At 36.6% G+C, this 19454-nt stretch overlaps 1 protein-coding gene across 1 annotated transcript; it reads left to right on the top strand.

Annotated features, from left to right (window-relative positions):
• The first annotated feature begins 3713 nt into the window (after positions 1–3713).
• Positions 3714–19064, top strand: LOC128194995 (zinc finger BED domain-containing protein DAYSLEEPER-like). Its single transcript, XM_052871712.1, has 3 exons — positions 3714–4026; positions 18212–18612; positions 18711–19064. The coding sequence occupies exons 1-3, from the start codon at positions 3714–3716 to the stop codon at positions 19062–19064; spliced, it is 1068 nt and encodes a 355-aa protein (XP_052727672.1).
• Positions 19065–19454: the final 390 nt, after the last annotated feature.

Here is a 19454-nt window from a genome sequence, read left to right on the forward strand (position 1 = left end):
CACCCAAGTAAGTACATGCATTTTACATTCTAGGGTTTTTGAAAGCATGAATTGGTATGAATATGGTTGTCTAAGCATGGTTCTTGAGGGATTTTGATGTTTATGCATGATTGGATGAATTACCCACTATTTGGACCGATTAAATTGTTTGATTTGGAATTGGTACTAGGAAGAATGAATGTGGGTTGAGATTAAAAGCAATTTTGGGCAAATCTGCAGAATCGCCGCTCAACAGAAATTAGCCCTCAGCGCGATTTCTGCAGAATTTTGATTATTGTGTTTTGCTTGCTATTCTCCGCACAGGTGGTGCTGAGGGGTTCTATTTTGCCCTCAGCGATGATAAAGAGAGTTTTAGGGAGTTGTTTGTGGTTTACTAATGCTTAAAAATGTTTCTTGTGGTTTTGTGAATTGTGTTTGATGTAAGGATGACCTCCTCATCGGGAAAAAGAATGAAGAGTGTGGGAAATAAGAGGAAGGAACTATAACGCCTCTATTTCAAAAAGTTCCTATCCCATAGACATGAGCAAAATTTCATCAGTGTCCAAGATAGAAGGCTCTTGATGGAAAGGAAGGCGGGTGGATACTAGACTTGGCTCCACAGTTTGGAGAGGAACTTGAGAACGAAAATTAGGAGAAAATAACTACTTATCCTGCACCAGCCAACATAGAAGTGGTAAAAGGATTCTATACCAATGAAAGGTGATTAGGTGACTCTCACACTGAGGATTATATGAGCTATGTTAGAGGAAAGAGCATTTGGTATGATCTTGATTCCATTAACAGTTTTCTGCATGTTGAGTGGACTGGTGAGCAGTGTCAGTTTGTTCTGAACATTATAGAGGAAGCATATTATGATGATATGGAGCGTGTGCTGTGTGTTATTGAAGGACATTTTGAAAGGAATAGAAATGGTGCAGTTGTGCATATTAGGAGAGCTGATCTGACTCCCATGGCAAAATACTGGATGGTGTTTTCTCATGCCAACATCCAACCTTGTTCTCATGTCTCTGATATCACTCTCAATAGAGCCCTTTTCCTTTATTGTATGCTTAGAGGGATGAGTAATAACATTGGACAGGTCATAGTAGATGAAATTCAGACTTGTGCCAATACTATGAACAATAAGCCACCCTTGGGGCATCGTTCTCTGATCACACACCTTTGTGAGTTAGCTAGGGTTAACACTTCTTCACCGCCTTTGGAGAGGCCTAGGAAAGCAATTGATGAGGCCTATTACAGATAGTATTGCGAGGGAGATGAGGCAGCTCAACCAATACCTGTTAACCCTCTGATAACAGTTGAAAAACTGTTATTTTTATACTTAAAATTGACTTTAATTACAACCTTTATGACTTAGAAATTAGGTTGAACTCATGATTTTGTTGAATTATTGGAAATAACAGAGTTGGACAGGTTTTATGCTTGATTTTCTTATTTTTGCAGGTTTTAAGATGAAATTGATGAAAAAAGTGAAAAGGGAAAGAGATGGAGACAAAAAAGGACACAAAAAGTGCAAAAGAAGAGAATCAGCAAGTACGGCTCAGCGCCAACTACTGCTGAGCGGGACTTTTCAGTACTCGTTGCCACCGTTGAGGGGAAAACTGGCGCTGAGAGGAAGAAGTGAAACACGCTACTACTGCTGAGCGGCACTTTTATGGGCTTGGACCTAATTTTCTGTATTCTTTAGAATAGTACATAAGCTTTAGGACGTCCTAGGGTTTGTATCTTTGGCTAGAACGAAGCAGAAACACACTCTTTCACCCCTTGGAGGAGGATTTTGGATGCTAAGGCTTCCTTCTCAACTTTCTAGGGTTCTATCTTTCATTCTTTCATTGTATTTCATCTAGTTTCACCATGAATATGGTGAACTAAACTTATTTTGTTGTTGGGGAATCAATGTAACTCCTTAGAAACTCTCTTGTATGGAATTTGTTCTTCAAAATCATCTTTATGATACATGCTTTCTTTCATTAATAGTTAGGGTTTTTCCTCTTTGCTCAAAGCATGCATTGTTTAACTCATTCGATGTCATGATCATTGGTTTTGTCGATATGGCACATAAGGGGAAATCTAGATCTGGGGAATCTCTCCCAATAGTATGTTACCAACCTAGACATAGGAGTATGATGGTTGGTTGCCTTTAAGCTTCTGTTCATTATAATGGATGATTAATTTCTAGGGAGACAAGACATTGTAAACTAGTGATTATGATTAGGCTTTCTTCGCCGAGACATCGGGTTTTTAGTAATTTAGAAAGTGGCATTAACATTAATGAAAAGATTGATGAATTCCTAAATACAAATGAGTGGATAGGATGAATTCCTAAACACGTAATTTAGAAAGTGGCATTAACATTAAAGTGGCATTAACATATTCATCCATATAATTCAAAATCACGTGTTTTGTTTCTTCTTGTCCATTGATCAATACATGCATACATATTTACTTTTGAGTATTTGCATTAAACTCTTAATCAATCGGTTTTGCAAGTCTTAGCTAATCAATAAACCACACAACTGTCTAGGCCGTGAGTCCTTTGGGAAAACGATACTTGGTCTTACCAGGTTATTACTTGATACGATTTGGTTACACTTGCCGAGGGTTAACAAGTCTTTGACTCCATTTTTGGGCTTTAAGATTTGTTCATCAAGTTTTTGGCGCCGTTGCCGGGGACTCGTTGTTTAACTAGTTTATTTGTATGATTTTTGATTATTTTTGACTTGTTGTGAATTTTGTTTTTTGTTTTTATTTTTCTGTTTTTATTTTTCGGTTATTATTTTTATTTTTATTTTCTTTTATTTTCTGTTTTCTGTTTTTATTTTTCGGTTTTTATTTTCTATCTTTTTATCTTCTCAATTATTTCTTATCTTTTCTATCTTTTTGTGCTAACAAAATTTTTCTAGGGTTTTGTTTCCTTGTGTATGCAGGGTAATATTCAGACTAGAATTAAAAAGATTTCTGAACCTCTTCTTGAAGGCCTGGACGAAAGTAGAAGGAGGAGGAGAGTTCGAACTTCAAGAGAACTATTCCCTTCTCCTGAGACACTCTTACAACCTTCACCACAAAGGTCTTACCATAGCACTGAAAATATGACAGAGGAGAATAATGGTAGACGAACTCTTGCAGATTATACCACTTTTGTTGGCCCTCAACATTTTAACAGTATAGCAAGGCCGAGGGTCAATGCTACAAACATGGAGGTGAAACCATCATTGATACAGTTGGTGAAAAGAAATCAGTTTAATGGGCTATCACATGAAAGCCCGTATGAACATCTCACCACCTTCAATGAAATCTGTAACACCGTGAAGATAAATGGAGTGCCAGATTAAGCAATCAAGCTTAGCTTGTTTCCTTTCTCATTGCGAGGCATTGCTAAATTATGGTTGAATTCTTATCCAGAAGGTAGTTTTACAGAATGGGAAGCGGTGGTTGCAAAGTTTTTAAACAAATACTTCCCACAATCTAAAGTTAATAAAGGAAAGCAAGAGATCTCTTCTTTCAGACAAGGCATGGAGGAGACATTAGGTCAATCATGTGACAGGTACAAAAGCTTTTTGAGAAAGACTCCTATGCACGGTTTTGATGAAGCAGTAGTAGTTCTACTTTTCCTTGGAGGTCTTGGTTCACAAACCAAGTTGATGTTAGATGCCTCAGTTGGAGGTAATATTAAATGTAAGACTCCAGAGGAAGCAACATAATTAATAGAGAACATGGCTGCTAGTGGTAATGATTTATACAGCGAAACAAGAGTTCCCAGTCAACAAATGGGAAAGTTACAAATGCAAACTCAAGACGCCTTATTTGCACAAAATGAGATTATCATTCAACAGTTAGAAGAAGTAACAAAGAAGCTTTCTCTGCTACCTCAAGAGATATATAATATTTCAATGGTTCAAAAGCAGCAGCAACAATGGCAACCACAACCTATTCCATATGAGAAAAACACAAAATTGGAGGACACTTTCCAGAAATTCATGAAAATGAGTGTATCATATCGTAAGAATGTGGAAGATGCATTTAACAGTATGAAGATGTATATTGGGTGAATGATTAATAAGATAGAAGGTTGTGAAAAGAATGCAAAAAACACGTTGAATGAAGAATGTAAAACCATTGTAACAAGAAGTGATAAACTGTTAGAGGAGAGAAAAATAGAGGGAAAAGAGAGAGAAAATGAGAGTGAAAAAGAAACACTTGAGTGGAAAGATATGATTGAGAAAGAAAAAAAGAGAGAAGAGGAAGATGAGAGAAAAAAGGAAAAAGAAAAAGAAGAGTTAGGCAAAAAAGAGAGAGAGTTAGAAAAAATACTTCCTTATCCAAAGATTTATTCAAGGAAGGAAAAAGAAAAACAGTTTGAGCGGTTCATGGAAATGTTTAAAAAACTAGAGATTACCATTCCTTTCTAAGAAACATTGGAACAGATGCCATCTTATGCAAAGTTTTTGAAAGAACTCCTTACAAAGAAGAGAAAATATATTGCGAAGGAGACCATTGAAGTAAAAGGTAATTGTAGTGCAATCATACAACAATTACCCCCCAAGTTTAAAGATCCAGGGAGTTTCACTATTCCATGCACTATAGGAGAGTTAGAAGTTGGAAGAGGTCTAATTGATTTGGGAGCTAGCATTAATTTGATGCCGCATTATGTATTTAAAAGAATTGAGGGCTTAGAGCTCAAACCCACTAGAATGGCACTTTAATTGGTGGAAAGGTCTCTTAAATATCCTTATGGAGTAGTTGAAGATGTACTGGTCAAGGTAGACAAATTCGTTTTTCTAGTGGATTTTTTTATCATGGAGATGTACCTCTCATTCTTGGGAGACCATTTATGAAGACTGCCAGAGTTTTAATTGATGTGGAGAATGGTAAGCTCAAATTGAGAGTTCAAGATGAAGAAGTAAATTTTGATGTATTTAAAGCCATGACACATCCAAAAGATGACAAAGCATGTTTTCAATTTGATATATTTGATGAAGTTTGCATGGTGTAAGAAAGGATGGTACGTTATTCTTCTCCATTAGAGAAAACTCTTATTGATGCTTGTGAAGATTTAAATGAAGAAGATGAAAAATTGATTGATGAATGTATGACGGATTTGGAGACATTGAAGGAGATTCTAGTGGAAAATGCTAAGTTTGAAACAATTGATACCAAAGAGGAAGTTAAAGCAAAGAAGTTAGAATTAAAAAGGCTACCATCACATTTAAAGTATGTTTTTCTAGAAAAAGATGGAATAAAGCCAGTCATCATCAGTAATTCTTTGCTTTCTGAAGAAGAAGAAAAGTTGGTAGAAATATTGAAAGCCAACAAAGAAGCTATTGGGTGGTCAATTTCAGATCTTAAAGGTATAAGTCCAACTTATTGCATGCACAGGATCTTTATGGAAGATGATTATAAACCGAGTGCTCAACCACAAAGAAGATTAAATCCTGTCATGAAGGAGATGGTTAGAAAAGAAGTATTAAATCTCTTGGAAGCTGGCATTATTTATCCAATCTCTGACAGTGAATGGGTAAGTCCAGTACAGGTAGTTCCAAAGAAAGGTGGAATGACAATAATCCATAATGAGAAGAATGAGCTTATTCCTACTCGGACTATTACTGGATGGCGAATGTGCATTGATTATAGAAAATTGAATAAAGCTACCAGGAAGGATCATTTTCCTCTTCCTTTCATGGATCAAATGCTGGAGAGATTGGCAGGTCAGTCTTTTTATTGTTTTCTGGATGGATATTCTGGTTACAATCAAATTGTGGTAGACCCAAAAGATCAAGAAAAGATTGCATTTACATGTCCTTTGGTGTTTTTGCTTATGGAAAGATGCCATTTGGATTATGTAATGCCCTAGCCACATTTCAAAGGTGTATGCAGGCAATTTTTCAGATCTCGTGGAAAAATGCATTGAAGTTTTCATGGATGATTTCTCTATCTTTGGAGACTCCTTTCATAAGTGTTTGATGAATCTGGATACTGTTCTCAAAAGATGTGTTCAGACGAATTTAATACTTAATCGGGAGAAATGTCATTTTATGGTAACAAAAGGAATTGTGTTGGGGCACACGATTTCTGCTAAAGGGATTGAAGTAGACAAAGCTAAAGTTGAGGTTATTGAGAAACTTCCTCCACCAACAAATGTGAAGGGAATCAGAAGCCTCTTAGGCCATGCTGGATTCTATAGAAGATTTATTAAAGATTTCTCAAAAATTGCAAAACCATTGAGTAATTTGTTGGGTAAAGATATACCTTTTGTGATGAATGTTTGAAAGCTTTTGATACATTGAAAAGCTAATTGATTTCGGCCCTAGTGATTATAGCCCCAGATTGGAATCAAAATTTTGAATTAATGTGTGATGCTAGTGATTATGCAATAGGAGCTGTCCTTGGTCAGAGAAAAGAGAAGGTATTTCATACTATCTATTATGCTAACAAAGTGTTTAATGATGACCATTTAAATTATGCTACCACTGAGAAGGAGTTTGTTGGTATCGGAGGGGGTATTTTTCGAAGAGTATAGCGCAGCGGAATTAAAACTCAGAGAGCGGAAAGCGTGTTCAATCACAATTAAAATTAATTTGGTCCTTTTAGTAAAAATAATTTTCTTTTAGAAAATTAATCAAACAGTTGATATACGTAAAATAATATGAGTGTAGGGAATAGAAAAATCACACAGATATTTTTATACTGGTTCGATTCAACAGAATCTACGTCCAGTCGTTAATCACTATAAATAGTGATTAACAGTTCCACTAAAAATGGTTTAACAGATTACAATCAAATGAACAGGAATAAAACGAAAAGAACCACTCTACCAACTTGAAGAGAACCGCTCCGGCAATCGACCAACGATTCGCAAGCTTCTCCTTTCACAAGACCAGGCAGAGTACCTTGCTAACTTGAAGAGAGTTTGCTCCGACTATCGACACACGATACGCGAGCCTCTCCTTTCACAAGACCAAGCAAGGGAACAATGAACAAAAAGCTCTCTAAGAATGTTCCTCTGACACATAGTGTTCTAAGCTTTCTCAGTTCAAAAAACGTTACCTTCTGATTTCTCCAAATCAAATTATATAGCCAAGTACACTGAATGCCAAAGGTCAGCTCCCAACTGCCATGAATAATCGATTATTGTAAGTGATAATCAATTATTCAAGTCTATTACAAAGTTTTCAAAAAAGTGATAATCGATTATATGAAGTGATAATCGATTATTCAAGTATGACTTGTGATAATCGATTATTGCTTAACCATAATCGATTATACTAGTAAAAATTACAATGTTTAACATTTTCCTACTACATTCAAAATCTACAAGTTGTTTTTTTTAAATATTTTCCTACTACATCCAAAATCTATAAGTTGCAGCATCATCAAAACACATCTTCAGGTTTTACCAATACTCCTTATTGGTAACAATCTCCCCCTTTTTGATGATGATCAAAAACTCTCTTTTTAAAAGCAACTCAGGTTTACCTGCAACATATATAAACTAATGGACAACCACAGAGTTAGCAGTACCTGTACAATTAAAAACTATTTTTTTCTTTAATCCCCCCTTATATTTCTTCTCCCCCTTAATATGAGCTCCCCCTCAAAAATGGAATATATGCACAAAATAAAAGCTCATTATATTAAGAACAGAAAGGAATTACATGAAATTCATAAAGATTAAGAAACTAAATACCATAAAGGAAATAACATAACAATCAAACTTAGAGGCCTAAAACCTAGAATTCAGGACTAGGAGAATGTTCAGGAGGTGGGATATTAAGATGACCCTCGATGTTAGATAGGCGAACATCAAGATCAAGAAATTGATCAACCATGTACTCATCAACAGATCGCTGCCACTCATAAATCTCCTCAAAGTGAGTCTTTTGTGCAAGACTCATATCCTCTAACTGTTTAGATAACCTTGCAAAATGTTCTTCCATAGAAGTTGAGGAAGAGGAGGGTATGCTGGATGGTCCAGCATCAGACGGAGCAGCAGCACTTACTGGGTCAGCCATATGAGTGTCCATGTCATCATCTTCATCTACATCAGGATGGTCATCATCTTTTTGAATAAGGACTCTGCCTCTAGTAATGAATCCCATTTGACGAAAGGTAGTATCTCCAATTTCTGATCCCACAGTTTCAATAGTTTGAACGAGTTCTCCTTCAACAGGTACACCTTTGAATTCTAAAATCCTAGAAATAAGAAGAGCATAGGGAAATTGATATGAATGAGATTTCTTGGCTTTTACCATTGTGTCAGCAATGAGAGCAGGCCAGTCGATGTGTATGTGATTTAGAATCCCATACAACAGAAGTAAATCCTGCTCAGAGCATTGAGCATGGTTGGTTGCTCTAGGACATAAAATCTAGACAATCAAGTAGTGGATCATCCTTTCTTCAACTTTAAAACCTCCAACCAGTAATTGCCTTCTATTGGTTTGCCGTTCAGGATGACGAAGGAAGGATTGAAAAGTCATCATCCTATTGAAGTCTTCAAGTCCTAAATGGACTTTGACAGCATCATCCCAGATGGGAAGTTGAGCAACATTGGTCCATACGTCATCATCTAAAATGATGCGTACTCCCTTGACCTTAGTAGATATTATCCCATCTCGATAGCGCAAGTTGAAGTAGAAGACTCTTATAAGATCAGGATAAATGCATCCTTTTTGTTCTAGCAGATGCGTTAACCCCTGTTGATAACAGTTGAAAAACTGTTATTTTTATGCTTGAAATTGATACTAAAAGCAACCTTTAACCCTTAGAAACTAGCTTGAAATCATGCTTTTGTTCATATTTTCCGAAATAAGAGAGCTGGACAGGTTTATGCTTGATTTCAGTGTTTTTGTGTAGGTTTTAAGGTGAATTTGGTGAAAGAAGTGAAGAAGGAGAGAGATGGAATCAGAAAAGACATCAAAAAGTGCAAAAGGAGAAGCCGCAACTGCCGCTCAGCGGCAGTTTACCGCTAAGCGACACTCAGGAGCTCACGGGGGATCCGCTGAGGGGCAAAATGGCCGCTGAGGGGAAGAAACCAACTCACGCACTTACCGCTGAGCGGCACACTTATGGGCTTGGGCCTAAATTTTCTGTAATTTTAGAATAGTATATAAGCTTTAGGACGTCCTAGGGTTTGTATCTTTAGCAGAAACGAAGCTAACACTCTCTCTTCCACCCCTTTGAAGGAGGATCTTGGATGCTCAGGCTACCTCTTCACCTTTCTAGGGTTTTATCTTTCATTCTTTCATTATTATTCATCTAGTTTCACCATGAATATGGTGAACTAAACCTTGTATTGTTGTTGGGGAATCAATGTAGTCTTGTGAAACTCTCATATATGGAATTTGTTTTTACATCTTATATTTAAGACCTATGCTTTCTTTCATCATTAGTTAGGGTTTTTCCTCTTTGCTCAATGCTTGCTTTGTTTAACTCATTCAATGCATGATTATTGATTTTGTCGATACGGGAACGTACGGGGAAGTCTAGATCTGGGGAATTTCTCCCAATAATATATTGGTTGCCGTTAAGCTCCTGCACTAAAAGAACTAATTGTTAGGAATGCTAGGAATCGTATGAACTCGTAATTAGGGATAGGCCTTCTTGCAAGGTAATTTAGAGAGTGGTATTAACAATGATGAAAAGAATGTTGAATTCCTAAAGTATATGAGAGTGGATAAGATGAAATTGATAACCCCAACAACATACTCATCCATATATTCCATTGAAGTGTTTGTATTTTGTTTTAGCCATTGATCAAATTCATGCATACATGTTTATTTTCTGTTTTGCATATTAAACTCCACTTATTTCGTTCTTAAGTCTTAAATAATCAACGAATCACATAACTAAACTAGGCCGTGAGTCCTTTGGGAGAACGATACTTGGTCTTACCGAGTTTATTACTTGAAACGATTTGGTCACACTTGCCGATTGTAAAGCAAGTTTGTGGCGCCGTATTTCGGTGTTCATAAATTTGTCATCATCTAAAATGATGCGTACTCCCTTGACCTTAGTAGATATTATCCCATCTCGATAGCGCAAGTTGAAGTAGAAGACTCTTATAAGATCAAGATAAATGCATCCTTTTTGTTCTAACAGATGCGTTAACCCCTGCTCAGCAAAAGTGTTTGGAAATTGAAAGCCATAGAAGCGGAAATACTCCTTATTGGTAACAGAGTTTCTAGCCATAATTTATGCTTTAGAGAAATTCAAATCTTATCTCATAGGGTCTAAGGTGATTATCTACACAGATCATTCAGCTATAAAATATTTATTGACAAAGCCAGATTCTAAACCACGTCTGATTAGATGGGTGTTACTACTACAAGAGTTTGATGTAGAAATCCGTGATAAAAAGGGGAGTGAAAATTTGATTGCTGATCACTTATCCCGGCTAGTTAATACTGAGGTTACTAGCAAAGAAACAAGAATTTGGGAATCTTTTTCGGATGAAACACTCATGTATATTCAAAAGAGGCCGTGGTTTGCTGATTTAGCAAATTTTAAAGCTGTAGGGGTAATTCTAGAAGATCTTAATTGGCAACAAAGAAAGAAATTTATGCATGATGCCAAGCAGTTTATCTGGGATGACCCTTACTTATTTAAAATAGGAGCAGATAATCTCTTGAGGTGATGTGTTACCAATGAAGAAGCTGAAGGAATTCTCTGACATTGTCATGATTCACCTTATGGAGGACATTTCAATGGAGAAAGAACAACAACAAAAGTTCTCCAATCAGGTTTTTATTGGCCTACTTTATTTAAAGATGCTCATAATCATGCCAGGAATTGTGACAGGTGTCAAAGAACTGGAAATATTTCAAGATGTCATGAAATGCCATTACAGGGCATTCTAGAAGTTGAAATCTTTGATTGTTGAGGCATTGATTTTGTAGGACCATTTCCACCATCTTTCAACAATGAATACATTTTGGAGGCGGTAGATTATGTGAGTAAATGGGTAGATGCATTGGCGTGTCCTAAAAATGAAAGGTTCATAAAGATGGAAGAAACTCTTAATCAATTTATACAGAAAACTGAATCTTCTCAAAAGAGTATTGATGCTGCTATTAAGAATTTGGAGATTCAAATGGGTCAGATTACAAAGCAAGTGGAAGAAAGGCCTAATAGAAATTTTGGGGCTAATACTGAGGTTAACCCCAGGGAAGAATGTAGAGTGGTGGAGAGCACAAATGATGAAATAGTTGAGTTAGACGAAAAGAAGAAGGAGAAAGGAGAGAAAGAAAAAGAAGAGAGAAAAGAGATAAAGAATAATGATATGCTTCCTTTTCCAATAAATCATGAGAAACAATTTGATTTTACTGAATTATTCAATATGGTGGACAATGACGCACCTTGGAAGGAGATATTACAGCAAATTGTAGTTTATACTAAACCTGAGGAAGAAATCTCTACAAAGAAAAGACGTAGAGATGATGATACAAAGAAGTATAAAACTGTCAAAAAGGAGTCATTCCCTCCAAAAGCCGAGGATCCAGGAGGATTTTCCATTCCATGCACAATAGGGAAGAAAAGAGTCAGAAAAGCTTCACTTGATTTAGGATCAAGTGTCAACTTGATACCTTATTCTTTACTGGAACAGATTGGTGATGTGGATGTGAAACCTATAAAGGTTAACCTGGTAATGGCAGATGGATCTTCGAAGAAACCTTATGGAATAGCAGAGGACATTATAGTTTGTGTAGGCAAACTACAGTTCTTGGCAGATTTTGTGGTGATAGAGATGGAGACCGAAAAGATACCCATTATTCTCGGAAGACCGTTTATGAAAATGGCCAAAGCTATCATTGATGTGAACGAAGGTATAGTAGCATTCCAATACCGAGAAGAAAGGGTTATTGTAGATGTTTTCAAAGAGGAGAGACAGATTCAAGAGGAAGAAGTTAGTCATAAAGCTGCATTTCAAGATGTACTCATGACTAGCCCCAAAGATGAAAAGCTCAAGGTTAAAGGTAAACATTGTTTGTTGTTTCAGGTACATGAAAAAGAGAAGATAGGCAGAGGAAGAAAAGTTCCTGATGATAGGATCAAAAGACAACTCAAACTTGGTACACATGTGAGATTCAAAAACAAGTTGTGGGTTGTGAAAGGCTATAAAGAAAAGGGGATGATAGCGATAGAGTCTCCATATTCTAGAAGAGCTAAAACAGTACACCGGAAGCAGTTGAGGAGTTAGTGGGATACGGATATTAATCTTGAAGAAGGAACTTGAACTTTATTGGGTCATGCTAATGACGTTAAAAGAGCGCTTGCTGGGAGGCAACCCAGTGATTTAAGAACTTTTAATTTTTGGTTTGGTGATGTAATTTTGAACTTTTGGTTATTTTGTGTTTTGGTTATAAGTTTGTTACAGGGTTTACATCTACTGATGGATGTTAGGCGGAAAAGTATCTACTGAAGGATACTATGTTTGTGTACACCTACTGATGGGTGTTGATAAGAAAGTTTTGCACCTACTGATGGGTGTTGGTGGATTTTGGGTCAGGCTCGTGACCTTAAACAAGCGCTACCTGGGAGGCAACCCAATTGATTTATTTTTCTGTATTGTTTGTTTTGATCTTGTTTTAGTTGCATAATAGGGTTGTGCATGAGTGATTTGAGAATTTTATTGCAGGGAGTCAGTGAGGGGTAGGTCTAGGACGCATCTAGGTCAAGCCAGGAAGAAGAAGAACACTTCCCGAAAGTTTCACTGAGCGGTAAACTACAGCTGAGCGGTAGTATCGCAGAACGGGCTTGGGTTACCCCTTAGCGGAACCCGAGCCCATTAGGGTATTTTTATACCCTAAGTTGCGTCTTGGCTTTTCTTTGCACACTTTGCTTTGCACAAACACTCTTTCAAAGAATCTATACAATTTTTCCCTCATCCCTCTTGAGAAAATCTCTCTTTCACTCACTTTCTCACTAGTTTTCCATCTAAGTTTGGGGTTGGAAGAGAGCATCATAGCTTGAAAGCAGTCTCCATTCATCTAGCATCTCCACCCAAGTAAGTCAAGCATTTTTCATTCTAGGGTTTTTGAGTTTGAATTGGATTGTTGAAGCATGAATCTTTAGGGGTTTTAATTTTTATGCATGATTTGATGATTTAATGGATGTTTGAACCGATTGAACTGAATGATTTTGATCTGGAAACTGAAAATTGCATGTGGGTGGAGTTAGGATAGGGTAAAAACGAATTTTTAAAAATTCTGCAGAGGTACCGTTGAGCGGCAGTTTACCGCTGAGCGGCACTCTGACAGACATGTGGTTTTTGCTGAGTTGCGTTCTGGATTGTTGCACTGGTGGCGCTGAGGGGTGATTTTGACCCTCAGCGGTGGTTTAACTTTGAAATAATGGTGTTGGATGTGTTTTACTCATGCTTAACAACATGTTTGTGGTTTTGTGTGTGTGTTTGATGTAGGAATGACATCCTCTTCAGGCAAAAGGATGAAGACCATGGCATCCAAAAGAAAAGAAAAGGAACCAGAACAACCCCATTCTAGTAGGTTCCTATCTCGCAAACATGAGAAGCACTTCAAGGTGGTCCAAGATAGGAGATTACTTATGGAGAGAAAGGTTGGAATGATACCTAACTTTGCTCCTCAATTTGGAGAGCAATTGTTAGGGAATGATTGGGGGAAGCTAGCCACATATCCTACAACTGCCAATATAGCTGTGGTGAAAGAATTCTACACTAATGCAAGAAAGATTGGTGATTACCCAGCTGAGAATTATGTAGGCTATGTCAGAGGCCATGCTATTAGGTATGATCCTGATTCCATCAACAACTTTCTGGACACTGTGTGGGCTGGTGAGCAGTGCCAGTTTGCTCTCTGTATGGAAGAAGGCACTGACTTTGATGATGTGGAGAGAGTTTTATGTGTACCTGGAGGACACTTTCAAAGGAATAGAACTAGCTCTGTGGTTAACATTAGGAGAACTGATTTAACTCCTCTTGCAAAGTATTGGATGGCATTTTCTCATGCCAATATTCAGCCATGTTCTCATGTGTCAGACATTACTCTTAGCAGGGCACTTCTCATTTACTGTGCAATCAGGAACTTGAATGTCAATATTGGACAGGTGATAGCTGATGAGATAAGGATGTGTGCCAACACAACAAACAGCAAAGCACCCTTAGGGCATCCTTCTTTGATTACGCATCTCTGCAAGATAGCTGGGGTGGATACTTCTGCTCCACCATTTCAAAGGCCAAGGAAAGCAATTGATGAGGTCTATTACAGACAATACTGCGGAGGTGAGGAGGCGGCTCAACCAGTTCCACCACGCTGTACTCGTAGAGAAAGAGGGCAAGAACAAAGTCAAGCATCTGCTGAGACACATGAAGCAGAACCTTTCTAGATGAGGGACATGTACATGTCTCTTATAGGTGCACAACTACAGTCTATCCACAGAGGGCAGGTGGCCACTGTTGAGATGATTGTTGGAATGTATGATACACCTCCAGCACACAGGTGGACTATGGAGGAATTTCATAATGTGGTAGCCTGGCCCGAAGAGCAGGTACAAGGAGCTAAAGCTGAAGCAGCTGAAGCCTCAGCTATGGAGATGAAAGAAGAAGATGCTGATGATGATGAGGATGAGGCATTTGAAGATGCTGAAGATAAGGAAGAAGAGGAAGATACAGATGACAACTCAGATTGAGAAGGAGCTGAGATAACATTTACTGATGAATGCTATCATAACTGAAGCAGGACTTATGTTTTTGTTTGGTTTTCTGAACTTATTTTTTTTTTGTGTTTTAGAATAGGGTTTGATGTACTCAATTGGAAACTTTATCTGTTATGATGATTTGCTTATGATTGTGAATGTTTGATAAGTAATGCTTGATGATGCTTTGATATGGATTGATGTTGAGATGTGCACTTTACATGCTTATACAGGTGGTTCACAAGCTTTGTGAACAAATGCAAGTTATTGTGATTGTGATTGTGATATTAAGCAGGATGTGTATGTCAAATGTGAATGAGCTTATATGTGAGGTTTTGAGCTCCAGAGTTGTTGTGATTGAGTGCTATTACTTTGGAAGCATAAATAACTTTGCCCAGGTTTTCTATGATTGAATCAATTGCTTGTTTGCATAAAATGATCAAGGCCGTTTGTTGGAAACCCTTATATTAGCCAAATTTCATGAAATTAGCCACTAAAAGAGAACACTTTGTGTTATATCCTTTGAACCCTTAGCCTTGAACATGATTTGAAAACCCTTATTGAAAAGCTTTACCTTGAGTTAAGTAGAAAATATTATGTGGTATTGACAAATGTTCAAGTTTGGGGTTGTTGGAAAATAGAAAGGGAAATTGAAAGCATTGAGCTAAGAGCTAAGAAGTAAATATGTGAAAAGCAAAAGAAAAAAAAGAGAAAGAAAGGAAAAGAAAAAACAAAGCTCAATGCAAAGGAAAGTTGGGAAAGTAAGAATGATTGTGTTTATATGATTCTCTTAACTCAAGGGTTTTGTGATCTAGAAAAACCAATTTTCTTGTTAGCCCAACCACATTATAAGCCATTGAAAGTCCTTGTGATAATGCACGCTTGTGAATTTATTTGATTGTGGTTAAATGAAAGGCAAAGTCAATTCTTGTGACATTGTGGTAGTAGAGTGAAAGAGTGATTACCTCTTATACACTTGTGTTTGAGTGAAACACTTTACCTAGTGAGGAGATACACATGAACATCCATGCTTAGTTGATTTATCATTCATGAAAAATAGCATTTGTTGGATATTAAGTGATTTTGTGAACACCCAAAGCATGTGCACATCTTGATTGAAATCTTTGTCATGAGTTTGATTGAAGTTTTTACTTATCTTGAAAAGAGGATTTTTGAATGAGTGAACCATTGTACAAATTGGTAGAAGATTGAGTTACATTTTGTTTGCTTGAGGACAAGCAAAGTTCTAAGTTTGGGGTTGTGATAACAGTTGAAAAACTGTTATTTTCATGCTTAAATTTGATACTAAAAGCAACCTTTAACACTTAGAAACTAGCTTGAAATCATGTTTTTGGTTATATTTTCAGAAATAAGAGAGTTGGACAGGTTTATGCTTGATTTCAATGTTTTATGCAGGTTTTAAGGTGAATTTGGTGAAAGAAGTGAAGAAGAACAAAAAGGGAATCAGAAAACACATCAAAAAGTGCAAAAGGAGAAGCCGCAACCACCGCTCAGCGGTAGTTTACCGCTGAGCGGCACTCAGAAACCCACGTTAGCTCCGCTGAGGGGTGAAATGGCCGCTAAGGGGAAGAATCGAGCTCGCGCACTTACCGCTGAGCGGTAGTTTACTGCTGAGCGCACTATTTTGGGCTTGGGCCTAATTTTCTGTATTTTTACGAATAGTATATAAGCTTTAGGTTTTCCTATGGTTTGTATCTTTGGCTGGGACGAAGCAAACACTCTCTTTTCCACCCCATTGAAGGAAGATTTTGGATGCTCAGGCTACCTCTCTACCTTTCTAGGGTTTTATCTTTCATTCTTTCATCATTGTTCATCTAGATTCACCATGAATATGGTGAACTAAACCTTGTATTGTTGTTGGGGGATCAATGTAATCTTGTGAAACTCTCATATATGGAATTTGTGTTTAAAAATCTTATTTGAGATACATGCTTTCTTTGATTAATTGTTAGGGTTTTTCCTCTTTGCTCAAAGCATGCAGTGTTTAACTCATTCATTGTCATGATCATTGATTTTGTCGATATGGGAACGTACGGGGAAGTCTAGATCCGGGGAATTTCTCCCAATAGTATATTGGTTCCCATTAAGCTCCTGCACTTCGGAATTAATTATTAGGAATGCTAGGAATTGTATGAACTCGTAATTAAGGATAGGCCTTCTTGACAAGGTAATTTAGAGAGTGGCATTAACATTGATGAAAAGAATGTTGAATTCCTAAAGTATATGAGAGTGGATAAGATGAAATTGATAACCCCAACAACATACTCATCCATATCATTCGTTACGTGTTTGTTTTACTCTTTTTGCCATTGATCACATTCATGCACACATGTTTAATTACTGTCTTTTGCATTTTAAACCTATAATCAATTGTTCACAAGTCCTAAATAATCAACGAATCAAATAACTAACTAGGCCGTGAGTCCTTTGGGACAACGATACTTGGTCTTAGCGAGTTTATTACTTGATACGATTCGGTCACACTTGTCGAGGGTAAAACAAGTTTGTGGCGCCGTTTTTCGGTGTTCATAAATTTGTCATCAACTTACCGCTGAGCGGCACTATTTTGGGCTTGGGCCTAATTTTCTATATTATTACGAACAATATATAAGCTTTAGGTGTTCCTAGGGTTTGTATCTTTGGTTGGGACGAAACAAACACTCTCTTTTCCACCCCTTTGAAGGAAGATCTTGGATGCTCAGGCTCCCTTTTCACCTTTCTAGGGTTTTATCTTCCATTCTTTCATTATTGTTCATCTAGTTTCACCATGAATATGGTGAACTAAACCTTGTATTGTTGTTGGGGAATCAATGTAGTCTTGTGAAACTCTCATATATGGAATTTGTTTTAACATCTTATTTTAAGATACATGCTTTCTTTCATCATTAGTTAGGGTTTTTCCTCTTTGCTTAATGCTTGCTTTGTTTAACTCATTCATTGCCATGATCATTGATTTTGTCGATATGGGAACATACAGGGAAGTCTAGATCCGGGGAATTTCTCCCAATAGCATATTGGTTGCCTTTAAGCTCCTGCACTTCAGAACTAATTACTAGGAATGCTAGGAATTGTATGAACTCGTAATTAAGGATAGGCCTTCTTGACAAGGTAATTTAGAGAGTGGCATTAAAAATGATGAAAAGATTGATGAATTCTTAAAGTATATGAGAGTGGATAAGATGAAATTGATAACCCCAACAACATACTCATCCATATAATTCATTCCGTGTTTGTTTTACTCTTTTTGCCATTGATCACATTCATGCGTACATATTTAATTACTGTCTTTTGCATTAAAAACCTACAATCAATCGTTCACAAGTCTTAAATAATCAACGAATCAGATAACTAACTAGGCCGTGAGTCCTTTGGGAAAACGATACTTGGTCTTACCTAGTTTTATTACTTGATACGATTCGGTCACACTTGCCGATTGTTAAACAAGTTTGTGGCGCCGTTTTCGGTGTTCATAAATTTGTCATCAAGTTCTTGAAGTTGTTTTATGTAATGACTAATTTGATTTCAGGTTCTTCTTATCCAACTTCTAAACGTTACTTCATGCAAGTTTGGAAAATTGAATGTTTGTTACGAGAAAATGTAAAAAGTGATGATATGACGATTAAAGATATGTCATTGACCATGATGAACAAGTTTAATAAGTATTGGGATCAATATTATGACATTCTTGCTATTGGGGCTATTCTTGATCCACGGATGAAGTTTGAAGCCATTCGATTTTGTTATAGAAAGATTAATCCTTCTACTTATGAAGAAAAAATTAATGTTTTAAAGGATAACATGTATAAGTTGGTTGAAGAATATGTCAAATTAAATTCAAATGAGTCAAATACTTCAAGTTCTCAAGTTGCTCCTCCAACACAACAACCTTCTTTTACTAATGATGAGCCAGTGATGGATGCATTTGATGTAAGTCTTTAATTCTTATATTTGCTTTATTTTATTATGTATATTTTATTTATTACTTGTGACTAATGACATATTAACTTTGTTTCATGATGTCTTAGGAATATGTTGATTATTTGAGCCAACATGTTAATGACACTAAAAGGTCTGAATTAGATCTTTATTTAGATGAAGGGAATCTTGATCCAAAGTTTTTTGATAAGTTGGATGTATTAAGTTATTGGAGGGATCGTCAAGATCGTTATCCAAACTTATCTAAGATGGCTTGTGATATTCTTAGCATTCCAATCACTGCAGTTGCTAGTGAGTCTGCCTTTAGTCTTGGTTCTCGTGTGCTAACCAAATATCGTTCATCCATTCTTCCAGAGAATGTTGAGGCACTTATTTTAACTCAAAACTGGTTGCATGGTTTTGAACTAACAGGTAACATTATTGTTATTCTCATATGTCTTTAATTATTTATTACTTTGTGTTTCAATATTATAGGTAACACTATTTTTTATTGTATTGTAGATGGAGATAAAGAAGAAGATGCTTCACGAGAGCATAATCCTATGGATTTATTCATTCAGGACTTCAATTTAATAGATGGATAATATTATAGATTGGATAATTCAAGAATATATCATTTGTTTTATCTTGTTTTTAGACCTATCTACAAGCATGACAGTTTTATCTTGTGCTATATATTTTTGTTAACGGCTATATGTAATTACGTATGTCTCATTAAACTAAATTGGCAAAATTTTATGCTTGATAGCTTAAAATATATATAACAATATATTTCTTTTGTTTCATTTTCTTTTATATTAATTGATCCAATTATTACTATTTCAATTTGGTCG

Source organism: Vigna angularis, chromosome 1, assembly GCF_016808095.1.
Source record: "Vigna angularis cultivar LongXiaoDou No.4 chromosome 1, ASM1680809v1, whole genome shotgun sequence".
In the NCBI taxonomy this organism is placed as follows: domain Eukaryota; kingdom Viridiplantae; phylum Streptophyta; class Magnoliopsida; order Fabales; family Fabaceae; genus Vigna; species Vigna angularis.